This window comes from Solea senegalensis, linkage group LG2, assembly GCF_019176455.1.
Source record: "Solea senegalensis isolate Sse05_10M linkage group LG2, IFAPA_SoseM_1, whole genome shotgun sequence".
Classification (NCBI taxonomy): domain Eukaryota; kingdom Metazoa; phylum Chordata; class Actinopteri; order Pleuronectiformes; family Soleidae; genus Solea; species Solea senegalensis.
The window spans coordinates 3,911,617-3,928,607 of record NC_058022.1 but is presented as its reverse complement, the minus strand read 5'-3'; the positions used below and the strand labels follow the sequence as shown (position 1 = coordinate 3,928,607).

The window sequence follows — 16,991 nt, the reverse complement described above, 5'->3', positions numbered from 1 at the left end:
TCTTGTATTTTTCCTAGTATTATATATTGTTGGTTGTACATAGAACATCAGTGTTGTCAGTGCTGATTTTCTCTGATTTCAGGCAGCTCCACACCACCACCAACCTCCTCCTCCTCTCTCTGGCTGTCGCTGACTTCCTCGTGGGTCTCCTGCAGATGCCACTTCTTCTTCTCCAAAACCAAGGCTGCTGGTTCTTGGGCGACATCATGTGTGTCGTGCATTATTTCTTTCTTGCCCTCCTTGTCAACGTTTCAGTGGGAAGCATGGTGCTCATATCAGTCGACCGCTATATAGCAATTTGTAACCCCATGTTTTACACCACCAGAGTCACTCTGACCAGAGTTAAACTCTGTATTTGTCTGTGTTGGATATATCCTGGTGTACATGGCAGTTGGGTATTCAGGGATGTCTTAAAACAGCCTGACATGTATATCACCTGCTATGGAAGTTGTGTAGTTGTGGTCGGTTTTGCTGAAGGACTTGTTACAATGATTGCCACGTTTTTAGGCCCCATTTTAATCATATCAGTTCTGTATTTGAGAGTGTTTGTGGTGGCTGTGTCTCAGGCTCGGGCCATACGCTCTCACATCGCAGTCGTCACAGTGGAGCGTTCCCAGACTGTAAAAGCAATGAAATCTGAGATTAAAGCAGCCAGGACTCTCGGTATAGTATTGGTAGTTTTTCTTCTCTGCTCATGTCCATATTATTGTTTTGCTGCTACAGCTGAGACTACCTTGCTTGGGGCGTCATATTCGGTCATTATGCTTTGGTTAGTCTACTTAAATTCGACCTTTAACCCTGTAATTTATGTCTTTTTCTACCCGTGGGTCAGAAAAACCATTAAACACATTTTTACTCTTCAGATTCTGCAGCCTGGCTCCCGTGAAGTGAGTGTGATGTAGAAGGAGAGAGAATCTGAAGAAAATAATAAATTCAAATGTCTGAAAGCCTTCTGTCGATTATGTGAAGCATTTCTGTTTACTGGATGCAAAGATCTTTGTGTGTTTTAAGCCTGTGAATTTTACAGAAAAAAACATGGCCACAAAACGTTAAGTAAATTCTCCCTAAAATCAAAGCGAGTGGCACTGATGTCACCAGTAGTTCAGTAGAGTGTAGTAATTACACAAAGTGCATGAGTGATGAGCAAACCCAAAAATAATTAAATGCTTTATTCATGTGTATGGACACACATTAACAGCCTAATCTCTGCAGAATAAAACATATGAATTGCATTAGAGCCACAAGCAAAGAAGACTGAAAGCACTAGGGTTACATACAATAAAAATAAAACTGTTATATATTGTTAACTGTCCTTGATTCTAATATTACACAGTTATATTACAGTATGTATATGTGTATAGATATATATTAAGAAATCAAAACACAGTTCTGTGCATTGCTTTTTGAATTTGAACCTATTTTGCTCATATACACAGTACTGAGCAAAAGCCTTAGGCCACCATTAGTTGTTTAAGCAATGCTTTAATGACCATACAGTATAATTATGTCTCAATCACATTAATGAAACACATGCAGAAAATACAGGAAACATGTATGTAGTTTAAAAAAAAACACACTTTTCAGAAAAAAGGACGGAAATGTCAAGTATTTAGAGTGACCTACATTTGAGCAATAACACCACCCTGATTCTCTTTATCTGCTGTGAAAAAGATCTGTTACATCAGGTTCATTCAAGACATGCTTGTGCTTTACATACACATGTATGATTCTATGATCATTAATACATGAGACCAACTTTCAGTGACATCATTCCAATCCAAATGCCTCTGACTACAGAATTTAGTACAACAAAAATGCGCATGGAGCAATGAGACTTTAAATGTCCATAACAGTAAACAAATGTTCCCATAACTGGGAAACCAGTTTTTTTAGTAACATGTTTTTTTCATGGTGAAAAAATGATAGCTTAAAATATTGTGCAGTATTTTTTTAGAATACCTGAACATATTACTCATATATAACAGACTTAAAAGGGTGTAGATAAGTAAACCTTTGTCTAAAATGTGTTTTTCTTCACGTCCTGGTTGGCAGCCATGTTGTTTGTGAGAGGAAGTGGCAAAGTGGCGAAGTCACTGATAATGTGTGAAAACCTCATAAAACTACACCTCAAAAAACCTGAAATATCCCTTTTATTAAGTTGCCCAAGTCCAGTGTTCTGTCATTAAATGTAATTAAATGACTGCTGAGAAAAACTTTAAGTAGCAGTGAATTATGTCTCCCCCAAAGTGGAAAAGTTCTGTTTCCATCACCAAAATTAGGGGGCAAACGTTGCTACAGTGGCAAGAATTGTTGCCTCACAGCAAGAGGGGAACCGGTGGAATTTGCATATGTAAGATGAGGAAGGAAAGAGATAAATTAACTGTATGAAGAAGATGTTGGATCAGAAAGCTGTCAGAGGTCTCTGCAGCATCTCCTCTCTCTCTTTCTGAACATGGAGGCTCCAGAGGAAGCTGAACTCTGCTTTCCCCACATCAACACCTCCTGCAGGAAGACGACGGGTCCTTATGTGGAGACCATGCTCACTTACACTGTGCTGTCCTGCATCACGATACTCACTGTGATCCTAAACCTGCTGGTCATCATCTCTATCTCACACTTCAAGTAGAGTAACAATTTCTCCACATGGTTCCAGTATATGGTTAAATTTAGGTCTCTCTTGCAACCATTTTTACTATAGCTATAAATGCCCTTATCTGCTCTTGTAGTTTTCCTAGTATTATATATTGTTGGTTGTACATAGAACATCAGTGTTGTCAGTGTTGATTTTCTCTGATTTCAGGCAGCTCCACACCACCACCAACCTCCTCCTCCTCTCTCTAGCGGTCGCTGACTTCCTCGTGGGTCTCCTGCAGATGCCACTTCTTCTCCTCCAAAACCAAGGCTGCTGGTTCTTGGGCGACATCATGTGTGTCGTGCATTATTTCTTTCTTGCCCTCCTTGTCAACGTTTCAGTGGGAAGCATGGTGCTCATATCAGTCGACCGCTATATAGCAATTTGTAACCCCATGTTTTACACCACCAGAGTCACTCTGACCAGAGTTAAACTCTGTATTTGTCTGTGTTGGATATATCCTGGTGTGCATGGCAGTTGGGTATTGAGGGATGTCTTAAAACAGCCTGACATGTATATCACCTGCTACGGAAGTTGTGTAATTGTGGTCGGTTTTGCTGAAGGACTTGTTACTATGATTGCCACGTTTTTAGGCCCCATTCTAATCATATCAGTTCTGTATTTGAGAGTGTTTGTGGTGGCTGTGTCTCAGGCTCGAGCCATGCGCTCTCACGTCGCAGTCGTCACAGTGGAGCGTTCCCAGACTGTAAAAGCAATGAAATCTGAGATTAAAGCAGCCAGGACTCTCGGTATTGTATTGGTAGTTTTTCTTCTCTGCTCATGTCCATATTATTGTTTTGCTGCTGCTGCTGAGACTACCTCGCTTGGGGCATCATATTCGTTAATTATGGTTTGGTTGGTCTACTTAAATTCAACCTTTAACCCTGTAATTTATGTCTTTTTCTACCCATGGGTCAGAAAAACCATTAAACACATATTTACTCTTCAGATTCTGCAGCCTGGCTCCCGTGAAGTGAGTGTGATGTAAAAGGAGAGAGACTCTGAAGAAAATAATAAATTCAAATGTCTGAAAGCCTTCTGTTGATTGTGTCAAGCATTTCTGTTTACTGGATACAAAGATCTTTGTGTGTTTTAATAATATGAAATAAGACAAGCTACAAAACATTAGGTAAATTATTCCCAAAATCAAGGCCACTGGCACTGATGTAGTTTAGTGGAGCTTATTAATTGCACAATGTAAATGAGTGATTAGCAATAACACAAATAATTATGAATTAACATTTTTATTAAATGCTTTATATATGAATAAATATATAGTATGTGTATGTACATACATTTGCAGCCTAAAAACTGTAAGAATACAAAAAATAATGAATTGTATAAGCGCCACAACCAAAGAAGACTGAAAGCACAGAAGTAACAGACAATAAAAATGAATCTGTTATATATTGCAAACTGACCCTAATTCTAACATTATAGTTACATTATTGTATTTATGTGTGTATGGACATATATTAAGAAATCTGAACACATTTCTGTGCTTGCTTTTTGAATTTGAACCCATTTTCCCTGATACAGTACTGAGCAAAAGCCTTTATTAATCATTGTTTGTTGTTTTAGCAATGTTGTATTAACCATACAGCATAATTAAGTCTCAACACATCCCGACAATACAGGAAACATGTATGTAGCCCTTACATTTGAACAATAACACAACCCTGATTCTCTATATCTGCTGTGAAAAAGGTCTGTTACATCAGGTTTATTCAAGACTTGCTTGTGCTTTACATACACATGTTGTATGATACTATGATCATTAATACATGAGACCAACTTTCAGTCACATCATTCCAATCCAAATGCCACTGACTAAAGAATTTGAGAAGTACAACAAAAATGTGCATGGAGCCCTGAGACTTTCAATGTCCATAACTGTTGATGGTTGACGGGAAACCAGTTTTTTAGTAACATGTTTGTTTCATGATGAAAAATTGAAGGATTTAAATGATTATGTAGTATTTTTTAGAACACCTGAATAAAATTGCATGAACATATTACGCATATATAACAGACTTAAAAGGGTGTATATGAGTAAACCTTTGTCTAAAATGTGTATTTCTTTACGTCCTATTTGGCAGCCATATTGTGTGTCCCTGATAATGTATCAATACCTCATAAAACTACACCTCAAAAAACCTGAAATATCCCTTTTATTAAGTTGTCCATTAAGTCCAGTGTTCCGTCATTAAAAGTTGTCAGATTGATAGGAAAAACTTAAAGTAGCACTGAATTATTTCCCCTTCATAGTGGAAAAGTTGTGTTTGCATCACCAAAATGATCGACATTAATAACAAGGGTCACACATTGCCGCAATGGCAAGCATTGTTGCCACGGAGCAAAAAGGGCCCCGGTTCAGATCCTGCATTCCCCAGAGGGTCTTTATGAGTGGAGTTTGCATGTTCTCCTCATGTGTGCATGGGTTTTCCAAAGGTTCTCTAGTTTCCTCCAAAAACATGCAGATTTGGGGATTAGGTAAATTAGACACTCTAAATTGACTGTAGGTGTGAGAGTGAATGGTTATTTTGTCTCACTGTGTCCCTGTGATGGACTGGCAATGTGTCCAGGGTGTACCCCGCCTTTCACCCTATGTCAGCTCAGATTGGCACAGCTCCCCGCATGACCCTCATGTGGAGGATAAAGCAGTAGATGATGTGCAATGAGCGCATTGGGTGAGCGTGGACAGTGCATGCGCAAACTGAACCTCCACCCTCCTTGTAGGTGGACCTTAAGCCCCGCTCATCAAGCAGAAAAACATTTCGACTGCAGAAGAAGTAGTCGCTAGGATAGTCATCCGAGCCTCGGCCTGGCCACCCTCGAACCGGCTGACACCCTGACTCCCCTGCCCGACGGGCCTTTCAGCTGTGAGACACTCGAATCAGACATGTCCAAGGTAGCAGTAGCATCGTTCTCTTCTTCTTTGGTAGAAGTGTGTCCTATTACTTGCGTCCAGACTTGTACCGCCACCCGATGGTGAAGTGAGATACTACAGGACCCTGATGCAGGAGTATACCAGTCCGGGTCCATGTGGCACGTGCACGGAAGTATATCAAGGCCTTAAGTGGACAGATCAGATATTCCTAACAATGGGACTTGAACATCCTTAAAAAAGTGACTGTAGTGAATGACATGTACTGTATACACATGTGCATGATCCATGATCACATAATCCCCTTTGACCAGTGTCGCTTCAAGGAAGTGGAATCACACTGAGGTATCATATCTTTTTAGCCTTTGGGGTGTGGAATTGGAATATAAAATGTCAAAATAACTTTTGGTCCCATTTTGGCCTAACAGTTTTTAGGTCAGTAGCTTATCCAACCCAAGTGTTAACAAGTGTAAATGAAGTGGCATAGCACTGTTGCCTCACAGCAAGATAGTTACAGATTTGAATCCCATTTCAACCAAAAGCGTTTCTGTGTAGAGTTTGCATGCTATCCCTGACTGCACATCGATTCTCTCCAGATACTCCAGACAGTATTTTCTGAACCTTTTTTTTTTTAGAACCTGAAGATCGTCAGTGTCATTTTTTTCCATAGACAAAATCCTCTATATGACAGTGAAGAAATGAGGGCTATAAATGATGTCCCTGTATACTTCAATAACATACCAAGGCTTTCTTGCATATCTTCAAAGACACAGCACTTTAAAAAGTGACAAACATTGCAACAAAACGCAACTTAAACTTACTTAATTAAGCAATGTTGATGTTCAATCTCAATTTAGTCCCCAGTGTCGGGCTGCCTTTGGCCCCAGGTTGCATTTTGGACATGCCTGCCATCTCATCTGTTTTACAATTGAGGTTACACATTCAGGCGTATAAGGGGACTGTTTTTTTTAATCTGGCCTGATGATGAGGTGGAATTTGCATATGTAAGATGAGGAAGAAAAGAGATATATTAACTGTATGATGAAGATGTTGGATCAAAAAGCTGTCAGAGCTCTCGGCAGCATCTCCTCTCTCTCTCTGAACATGGAGACTCCGGAGGAAGTTGAACTCTGCTTTCCCCACATCAACACCTCCTGCAGAAGGATGACAGGTCCTTACGTGGAGACCATGCTCACTTACACTGTGCTGTCCTGCATCACGATACTCACCGTGATCCTAAACCTGCTGGTCATCATCTCTATCTCACACTTCAAGTAGAGTGACAATTTCTCCACATGGTTCCAGTATATGATTAAATTTAGGTCTCTCATGCAACCATGTTTAAAATATCCTTAAAGATTTTCTACTGTAGCTATAAATTCACGTATGTGCTCTTGTAGTTCTTCTCGTTTTTTATATTGTTGGTTGTACATAGAACATCGGTTGTAAGTGATGGTTTTCTCTGATTTCAGGCAGCTCCACACCACCACCAACCTCCTCCTCCTCTCTCTGGCTGTCGCTGACTTCCTCGTGGGTCTCCTGCAGATGCCACTTCTTCTCCTAAACAACGAAGGCTGCTGGTTATTGGGCGACATCTTGTGTGTCGTGCATTATTTCTTCGCTGGCCTCGTTGTCAGCGTTTCAGTGGGATGCATGGTGCTCATATCAGTCGACCGCTATATAGCAATTTGTAACCCCATGTTTTACACCACCAGAGTCACTCTGACCAGAGTTAAACTCTGTGTTTGTCTGTGTTGGATATTTTCTGTTGTTCATTGCAGTTGGATATTGAGGGATGTCTTAAAACAGCCTGATATGTATAACACCTGCTATGGAAGTTGTGTAGTTGTGATCGGTTTTGCTGAAGGACTTGTTGATATTATTGCCACGTTTTTAGGCCCCATTTTAATCATATCAGTTCTGTATTTGAGAGTGTTTGTGGTGGCTGTGTCTCAGGCTCGGGCCATGCGCTCTCACATCGCAGTCGTCACAGTGGAGCGTTCCCAGACTGTAAAAGCAATAAAATCTGAGATTAAAGCAGCCAGGACTCTCGGTATTGTACTGGTAGTTTTTCTTCTCTGCTCATGTCCATATCATTGTTTTGCTATTGCAGCTGAGGCTGCCTTGCTTGGGGCTTCATATTCGATCATTATGATTTGGTTAGTCTACTTAAACTCAACCTTTAACCCTGTGATTTATGTCTTTTTCTACCCGTGGGTCAGAAAAACCATTAAACACATATTTACTCTTCAGATTCTGCAGCCTGGCTCCCGTGAAGTGAGCGTGATGTAGAAAGAGAGAGTGACGCTGAAGAAAATATTAAATTCAAATGTGTCAACGCCTTCTGTTGATTTTGTCAATTGTGTCTGTTTACTGGAGGCAACGATCTTTATCTGTTTTAAACCTGCGAATTTTAAAGAAAAAAAAATGGCCACAAATGTTAGGTAAATTCTTCCTAAAATCAATGCCATTGGCACTGATGTCACCAGTAGTTCAGTGGAGGGTAGTATTTACACAAAGTGCTTGAGTGATGAGCAAAAACAAAAATAATTATGAATTAAATTGATTATTAAATGCTTTATTCATGTGTATGGACATACATTAGCAGCCTAAACTCTGCAAGAATAAAACATATGAATTGCATTAGAGCCACAAGCAAAGAAGACTGAAAGCACAAGAGTTACATACAATAAAAATAAAACTGTTAAATATTGTTAACTGTCCTTGATTCTAATTTTACACAGTTATATTACAGTATGTATATGTGTATAGATATATATTAAGAAATCAAAACACAGTTCTGTGCATTGCTTTTTGAATTTGAACCTATTTTGCTCATATACACAGTACTGAGCAAAAGCCGTAGGCCACCATTAGTTGTTTAAGCAATCCTTTAATGACCATACAGTATAATTATGTCTCAATCACATTAATGAGACACATGCAGAAAATACAGGAAACATGTATGTAGTTTAAAAAAAACACACTTTTCAGAAAAAAAGGACGGAAATGTCAAGTATTTAGAGTGACCTGCCCTTGCATTTGAACAATAACACCACCCTGATTCTCTTTATCTGCTGTGAAAAAGGTCTGTTACATCAGGTTCATTCAAGACATGCTTGTGCTTTACATACACATGTATGATTCTATGATCATTAATACATGAGACCAACTTTCAGTCACATCATTCCAATCCAAATGCCACTGACTACAGAATTTAGTACAACAAAAATGTGCATGGAGCCCTGAGACTTTAAATGTCCATAACAGTAAACAAATGTTCCCATAACTGGGAAACCAGTTTTTTTAGTAACATATTTTTTTCATGGTGAAAAAATGATGGCTTTTAATATTGTGCAGTATTTTTTTAGAACACCTGAACATATTACTCATATATAACAGACTTAAAAGGGTGTAGATAAGTAAACCTTTGTCTAAAATGTGTTTTTCTTCACGTGCTGGTTGGCAGCCATGTTGTTTGTGAGAGGAAGTGGCAAAGCAGCAAAGTCACTGATAATGTGTGAAAACCTCATAAAACTACACCTCAAAAAACCTGAAATATCCCTTTTATTAAGTTGCCCAAGTCCAGTGTTCTGTCATTAAATGTAATTAAATGACTGCTGAGAAAAACTTTAAGTAGCAGTGAATTATTTCTCCCCCAAAGTGGAAAAGTTCTGTTTCCATCACCAAAATTAAGGGTCAAACGTTGCTACAGTGGCAAGAATTGTTGCCTCACAGCAAGAGGGGAACCGGTGGAATTTGCATATGTAAGATGAGGAAGGAAAGAGATAAATTAACTGAAGAAGATGTTGGATCAGAAAGCTGTCAGAGGTCTCTGCAGCATCTCCTCTCTCTCTTTCTGAATATGGAGGCTCCAGAGGAAGCTGAACTCTGCTTTCCCCACATCAACACCTCCTGCAGGAAGACGACAGGTCCTTACATGGAGACCATGCTCACTTACACTGTGCTGTCCTGCATCACGATACTCACTGTGATCCTAAACCTGCTCGTCATCATCTCTATCTCACACTTCAAGTAGAGTGACAATTTCTTCACATGTTTCCAGTATATGATTAAATTTAGGTCTCTCATGCAACCATGTTTACTATAGCTATACATGCCCTTATCTGCTCTTGTATTTTTCCTAGTATTATATATTGTTGGTTGTACATAGAACATCAGTGTTGTCAGTGCTGATTTTCTCTGATTTCAGGCAGCTCCACACCACCACCAACCTCCTCCTCCTCTCTCTGGCTGTCGCTGACTTCCTCGTGGGTCTCCTGCAGATGCCACTTCTTCTTCTCCAAAACCAAGGCTGCTGGTTCTTGGGCGACATCATGTGTGTCGTGCATTATTTCTTTCTTGCCCTCCTTGTCAACGTTTCAGTGGGAAGCATGGTGCTCATATCAGTCGACCGCTATATAGCAATTTGTAACCCCATGTTTTACACCACCAGAGTCACTCTGACCAGAGTTAAACTCTGTATTTGTCTGTGTTGGATATATCCTGGTGTACATGGCAGTTGGGTATTCAGGGATGTCTTAAAACAGCCTGACATGTATATCACCTGCTATGGAAGTTGTGTAGTTGTGGTCGGTTTTGCTGAAGGACTTGTTACAATGATTGCCACGTTTTTAGGCCCCATTTTAATCATATCAGTTCTGTATTTGAGAGTGTTTGTGGTGGCTGTGTCTCAGGCTCGGGCCATACGCTCTCACATCGCAGTCGTCACAGTGGAGCGTTCCCAGACTGTAAAAGCAATGAAATCTGAGATTAAAGCAGCCAGGACTCTCGGTATAGTATTGGTAGTTTTTCTTCTCTGCTCATGTCCATATTATTGTTTTGCTGCTACAGCTGAGACTACCTTGCTTGGGGCGTCATATTCGGTCATTATGCTTTGGTTAGTCTACTTAAATTCGACCTTTAACCCTGTAATTTATGTCTTTTTCTACCCGTGGGTCAGAAAAACCATTAAACACATTTTTACTCTTCAGATTCTGCAGCCTGGCTCCCGTGAAGTGAGTGTGATGTAGAAGGAGAGAGAATCTGAAGAAAATAATAAATTCAAATGTCTGAAAGCCTTCTGTCGATTATGTGAAGCATTTCTGTTTACTGGATGCAAAGATCTTTGTGTGTTTTAAGCCTGTGAATTTTACAGAAAAAAAAATGGCCACAAAACGTTAAGTAAATTCTCCCTAAAATCAAAGCGAGTGGCACTGATGTCACCAGTAGTTCAGTAGAGTGTAGTAATTACACAAAGTGCATGAGTGATGAGCAAACCCAAAAATAATTAAATGCTTTATTCATGTGTATGGACACACATTAACAGCCTAATCTCTGCAGAATAAAACATATGAATTGCATTAGAGCCACAAGCAAAGAAGACTGAAAGCACTAGGGTTACATACAATAAAAATAAAACTGTTATATATTGTTAACTGTCCTTGATTCTAATATTACACAGTTATATTACAGTATGTATATGTGTATAGATATATATTAAGAAATCAAAACACAGTTCTGTGCATTGCTTTTTGAATTTGAACCTATTTTGCTCATATACACAGTATTGAGCAAAAGCCTTAGGCCACCATTAGTTGTTTAAGCAATGCTTTAATGACCATACAGTATAATTATGTCTCAATCACATTAATGAAACACATGCAGAAAATACAGGAAACATGTATGTAGTTTAAAAAAAACACACTTTTCAGAAAAAAGGACGGAAGTGTCAAGTATTTAGAGTGACCTGCCCTTGCATTTGAACAATAACACCACCCTGATTCTTTATATCTGCTGTGAAAAAGGTCTGTTACATCAGGTTCATTCAAGACATGCTTGTGCTTTACATACACATGTATGATTCTATGATCATTAATACATGAGACCAACTTTCAGTCACATCATTCCAATCCAAATGCCACTGACTACAGAATTTAGTACAACAAAAATGTGCATGGAGCCCTGAGACTTTAAATGTCCATAACAGTAAACAAATGTTCCTATAACTGGGAAACCAGTTTTATTAGTAACATGTTTTTTTCATGGTGAAAAAATTATGGCTTTAAATATTGTGCAGTATTTTTTTTAGAACACCTGAACATATTACTCATATATAACAGACTTAAAAGGGTGTAGATAAGTAAACCTTTGTCTAAAATGTGTTTTTCTTCACGTCCTGGTTGGCAGCCATGTTGTTTGTGAGAGGAAGTGGCAAAGCAGCGAAGTCACTGATAATGTGTGAAAACCTCATAAAACTACACCTCAAAAAACCTGAAATATCCCTTTTATTAAGTTGCCCAAGTCCAGTGTTCTGTCATTAAATGTAATTAAATGACTGCTGAGAAAAACTTTAAGTAGCAGTGAATTATGTCTCCCCCAAAGTGGAAAAGTTCTGTTTCCATCACCAAAATTAGGGGTCAAACGTTGCTACAGTGGCAAGAATTGTTGCCTCACAGCAAGAGGGGAACCGGTGGAATTTGCATATGTAAGATGAGGAAGGAAAGAGATAAATTAACTGTATGAAGAAGATGTTGGATCAGAAAGCTGTCAGAGGTCTCTGCAGCATCTCCTCTCTCTCTTTCTGAACATGGAGGCTCCAGAGGAAGCTGAACTCTGCTTTCCCCACATCAACACCTCCTGCAGGAAGACGGGTCCTTATGTGGAGACCATGCTCACTTACACTGTGCTGTCCTGCATCACGATACTCACTGTGATCCTAAACCTGCTGGTCATCATCTCTATCTCACACTTCAAGTAGAGTAACAATTTCTCCACATGGTTCCAGTATATGATTAAATTTAGGTCTCTCATGCAACCATGTTTACTATAGCTATACATGCCCTTATCTGCTCTTGTAGTTTTCCTAGTATTATATATTGTTGGTTGTACATATAACATCAGTTGTCAGTGTTGATTTTCTCTGATTTCAGGCAGCTCCACACCACCACCAACCTCCTCCTCCTCTCTCTGGCTGTCGCTGACTTCCTCGTGGGTCTCCTGCAGATGCCACTTCTTCTCCTCCAAAACCAAGGCTGCTGGTTCTTGGGCGACATCATGTGTGTCGTGAATTATTTCTTTATTGCCCTCCTTGTCAACGTTTCAGTGGGAAGCATGGTGCTCATATCAGTCGACCGCTATATAGCAATTTGTAACCCCATGTTTTACACCACAAGAGTCACTCTGACCAGAGTTAAACTCTGTATTTGTCTGTGTTGGATATATCCTGGTGTGCATGGCAGTTGGGTATTGAGGGATGTCTTAAAACAGCCTAATATGTATATCACCTGCTACGGAAGTTGTGTAGTTGTGATCGGTTTTGCTGAAGGACTTGTTACTATGATTGCCACGTTTTTAGGCCCCATTTTAATCATATCAGTTCTATATTCAAGAGTGTTTGTGGTGGCTGTGTCTCAGGCTCGGGCCATGCGCTCTCACATCACAGTCGTCACAGTGGAGCGTTCCCAGACTGTAAAAGCAATGAAATCTGAGATTAAAGCAGCCAGGACTCTCGGTATTGTATTGGTAGTTTTTCTTCTCTGCTCATGTCCATATTATTGTTTTGCTGCTGCAGCTGAGACTACCTCGCTTGGGGCGTCATATTCGTTAATTATGATTTGGTTAATGTATTTAAATTCGACCTTTAACCCTGTGATTTATGTCTTTTTCTACCCGTGGGTCAGAAAAACCATTAAACACATTTTTACTCTACAGATTCTGAAGCCTGGCTCCCGTGACGTGAGTGTGATGTAAAAGGAGAGAGAGACTCTGAAGAAAATATTAAATTCAAATGAGTGAAAGCCTTCTGTTGATTGTGTCAAGCATTTCTGTTTACTGGATGCAAAGATCTTTGTGTGTTTTAATAATGTGAAATAAGACAAGCTACAAAACATTAGGTTAATTATTCCTAAAATCAAGGCCACTGGCACTGATGTAGTTTAGTGGAGCTTATTAATTGCACAATGTAAATGAGTGATTAGCAATAACACAAATAATAATAACATTATTATTAAATGCTTTATATATGTATAAATATATAGGATGTGTATATACATACATTAGCAGCCTAAAAACTGTAAGAATAAAAAAATAATGAATTGCATTAGCGCCACAACCAAAGAAGACTGAAAGCACAGAAGTAACAGACAATAAAAATGAATCTGTTATATATTGCAAACTGACCCTAATTCTAACATTATAGTTACATTATTGTATTTATGTGTGTATGGACATAAATTAAGAAATCTGAACACATTTCTGTGCTTGCTTTTTGAATTTGAACCCATTTTCCCTGATACAGTACTGAGCAAAATTCTTGATTAATCATTGTTTGTTGTTTTAGCAGTGTTGTATTAACCATACAACATAATTAAGTCTCAACACATCCAGACAATACAGGAAACATGTATATAGTTTAAAAATAACAACATTTTGAACTTTTTTTTTTTATTAAAGGAGTATTTATCCAACCCAAGTGTTAACAAGTGTAAATGAAGTTGCATAGCACTGTTGCCTCACAGCAAGATAGTTACAGATTTGAATCCCATTTCAACTAAAAGCGTTTCTGTGTAGAGTTTGCATGCTATCCCCGACTGCAGGTCGATTCTCTCCTGATACTCCAGACAGTATTTTCTGGCTGGAACCTGAAGATCGTCAGTGTCAATTTTTTCCATAGACAAAATCCTCTATATGACAGTGAAGAAATGAGGGCTATAAATGATGTCCCTGTATACTTCAATAACATACCAAGGCTTTCTTGCATATCTTCAAAGACACAGCACTTTAAAAAGTGACAAACATTGCGACAAAACGCAACTTAAACTTACTTAATTAAGCAATGTTGATGTTCAATCTCAATTTAGTCCCCAGTGTCGGGCTGCCTTTGGCCCCAGGTTGCATTTTGGACATGCCTGCCATCTCATCTGTTTTACAATTGAGGTTGCACATTCAGGCATATCAGGGGACTGTTTTTTTACTCTGGCCTGATGATGAGGTGGAATTTGCATATGTAAGATGAGGAAGAAAAGAGATAAATTAACTGTATGATGAAGATGTTGGATCAGAAAGCTGTCAGAGCTCTCGGCAGCATCTCCTCTCTCTCTCTGAACATGGAGGCTCCGGAGGAAGCTGAACTCTGCTTTCCTCACATCAACACCTCCTGCAAGAGAACGACGGGTCCTTACGTGGAGACTATGCTCACTTACACTGTGCTGTCCTGCATCACGATACTCACAGTGATCCTAAACCTGCTGGTCATCATCTCTATCTCGCACTTCAAGTAGAGTCACAATTTCTCCACATGATTCCAGCATACGATTAAATTTAGGTCTCTCATGCAACCATGTTTGAAATATCCTTAAAGATTTTCTACTGTAGCTATAAATGCACGTATGTGCTCTTGTAGTTCTTCTAGTTTTTTATATTGTTGGTTGTACATAGAACATCAGATGTCAGTGTTGATTTTCTCTGATTTCAGGCAGCTCCACACCACCACCAACCTCCTCCTCCTCTCTCTGGCTGTCGCTGACATCCTTGTGGGTCTCCTGCAGATGCCACTTCTTCTCCTGAACAACGAAGGCTGCTGGTTATTGGGCGACGTCATGTGTGTCGTGCATTATTTCTTCGCTGGCCTCGTTGTCAGCGTTTCAGTGGGATGCATGGTGCTCATATCAGTCGACCGCTATATAGCAATTTGTAACCCCATGTTTTACACCACCAGAGTCACTCTGACCAGAGTTAAACTCTGTGTTTGTCTGTGTTGGATATTTTCTGTTGTACATTGCAGTTGGATATTGAGGGATGTGTTAAAACAGCCTGACATGTACAACACCTGCTATGGAAGTTGTGTAGTTGTGGTCGGTTTTGCTGAAGGACTTGTTGATATTATTGCCACGTTTTTAGGCCCCATTTTAGTCATAGCAGTTCTGTATTTGAGAGTGTTCGTGGTGGCTGTGTCTCAGGCTCGGGCCATGCGTTCTCACATCGCAGTCGTAATTGTGGAGCGTTCCCAGGCTGTAAAAGCAATGAAATCTGAGATTAAAGCAGCCAGGACTCTCGGTATTGTACTGGTAGTTTTTCTTTTCTGTTCATGTCCATATCATTGTTTTGCTATTGCAGCTGAGGCTGCCTTGCTTGGGGCTTCATATTCGATCATTATGATTTGGTTACTCTACTTAAACTCGACCTTTAACCCTGTGATTTATGTCTTTTTCTACCCATGGGTCAGAAAAACCATCAAACACATTTTTACTCTTCAGATTCTGCAGCCTGGCTCCCGTGAAGTGAGTGTGATGTAGAAAGAGAGAGTGACGCTGAAGAAAAGATTAAATTCAAATGTGTGAACGCCTTCTGTTGATTTTGTCAGGCAAGTCTGTTTAGTGGAGGCAAAGATTTTTATGTGTTTCAATAGAAATGGCCCACAACACTTCCTAAAATCAAAGCCAATGCCACTGATGTCACTAGTAGTTCAGCGGAGTGTAGTAATTACACAAAGTACATGAGTGATGAGCAATTACACAAATAATCGTGAATTAAAATGATTATTAAATGCTTAATATATATATGTATATATGGACATACATTAGCAGCTTAAACACTGCAAGAATAAAGAAATAATGAATTGAATTAGAGCTGCAAGCAAAGAAGACTAAACGCACAGGAGTAACATTAAGATTATATATCGTTAACTGTCCTTGATTATAGTATTACAGTATTCATATTTGTGTATGGATATATATTAAGACATCTGAACACAGTTCTGTGCATTGCTTTTTTTAATTTGTACCCATTTTGCTCATATACAGTACTGTGCAAAAGCCTTAGGCCACCACTGTTTGTTTTAGCAATGCTTTAATGACCATACAGTGTAATTATGTCTCAGTCACATTATTGGAATACATCTAGACATGTATGTATTTTAAAAATAACACTTTTCAGAAGAAAGTATTAAAAGGTCAATTATTTAGTGTGACCAGCCCTTACATTTGAACAAGAACACGACCCTGAGTCTCTGTATCTGCTGTGAAAAAGGTCTGATAACCCAGGTTTTTTTAAGACATGCTTGTGCTTTACATACACATGTTGTATAATTATTTAATCATTAATACATGAGACCAACTTTCAGTCACATCATTCCAATCCAAATGCCACTTTCTGCAAAAGTGGCATTTGGATTGGAGTGCATGTTGTCAGTGTCGAACAAAGGAACAGCTAAACAAACAAATCATCCTGATGCCGGTGAAGGGTTGCACGCTGGTTTCCGGTGAGGCGGGGTTAAATAGGCTGGGAGGCCTGGCCAGGTGCTCCCAGTTACTCAATTAGCTCAGCCTGAGACCTGCAGGTAAAGGAGCAGAGCACCAGTATACAAGTAACAGGCTCTGGGCCGTCACACAAGGGTCACACATTGCTGCAGTGGAAACCATTGTTGCCGTAGTGAGCCGGTTTTGATATGTAATGATCGCGCATGCGCGAGTG

At 39.4% G+C, this 16,991-nt stretch overlaps 3 protein-coding genes across 4 annotated transcripts; all 3 read left to right on the top strand.

Annotated features, from left to right (window-relative positions):
- Positions 1 to 2,460: 2,460 nt before the first annotated feature.
- LOC122765376 (trace amine-associated receptor 13c-like) lies at positions 2,461 to 3,620 on the top strand. Its single transcript, XM_044019610.1, has 2 exons — positions 2,461 to 2,622; positions 2,801 to 3,620. The coding sequence occupies exons 1-2, from the start codon at positions 2,537 to 2,539 to the stop codon at positions 3,618 to 3,620; spliced, it is 906 nt and encodes a 301-aa protein (XP_043875545.1). The 5' UTR covers positions 2,461 to 2,536.
- A 2,972-nt stretch (positions 3,621 to 6,592) lies between these two features.
- LOC122765418 (trace amine-associated receptor 13c-like) lies at positions 6,593 to 7,811 on the top strand. Of its 2 annotated transcripts, none has more exons than XM_044019666.1 (2): positions 6,593 to 6,793; positions 6,992 to 7,811. In XM_044019666.1, exons 1-2 carry the CDS (start codon positions 6,624 to 6,626, stop codon positions 7,809 to 7,811), a joined length of 990 nt encoding a protein of 329 aa, XP_043875601.1. In that variant the 5' UTR covers positions 6,593 to 6,623. The 2 variants fall into 2 exon arrangements, with proteins under 2 accessions (XP_043875601.1, XP_043875602.1); XM_044019667.1 differs by lacking the exon at positions 6,593 to 6,793 and adding an exon at positions 6,822 to 6,903.
- A 6,815-nt stretch (positions 7,812 to 14,626) lies between these two features.
- On the top strand, positions 14,627 to 15,814 carry LOC122783781 (trace amine-associated receptor 13c-like). Its single transcript, XM_044048618.1, has 2 exons — positions 14,627 to 14,796; positions 14,995 to 15,814. Exons 1-2 carry the CDS (start codon positions 14,627 to 14,629, stop codon positions 15,812 to 15,814), a joined length of 990 nt encoding a protein of 329 aa, XP_043904553.1.
- Positions 15,815 to 16,991: the final 1,177 nt, after the last annotated feature.

What these genes read in the sequence shown, in the direction of transcription:
- LOC122765376 (XM_044019610.1), top strand. Translation starts at nt 2,537, where the DNA reads ATGCTCACTTACACTGTGCTGTCCTGCATCACGATACTCACTGTGATC. An exon ending in ATCTCTATCTCACACTTCAA is followed by an intron (nt 2,623 to 2,800) that starts GTAGAGTAACAA and finishes CTCTGATTTCAG; the next exon opens with GCAGCTCCACACCACCACCA.
- LOC122783781 (XM_044048618.1), top strand. Translation starts at nt 14,627, where the DNA reads ATGGAGGCTCCGGAGGAAGCTGAACTCTGCTTTCCTCACATCAACACC. An exon ending in ATCTCTATCTCGCACTTCAA is followed by an intron (nt 14,797 to 14,994) that starts GTAGAGTCACAA and finishes CTCTGATTTCAG; the next exon opens with GCAGCTCCACACCACCACCA.
- LOC122765418 (XM_044019666.1), top strand. Translation starts at nt 6,624, where the DNA reads ATGGAGACTCCGGAGGAAGTTGAACTCTGCTTTCCCCACATCAACACC. An exon ending in ATCTCTATCTCACACTTCAA is followed by an intron (nt 6,794 to 6,991) that starts GTAGAGTGACAA and finishes CTCTGATTTCAG; the next exon opens with GCAGCTCCACACCACCACCA.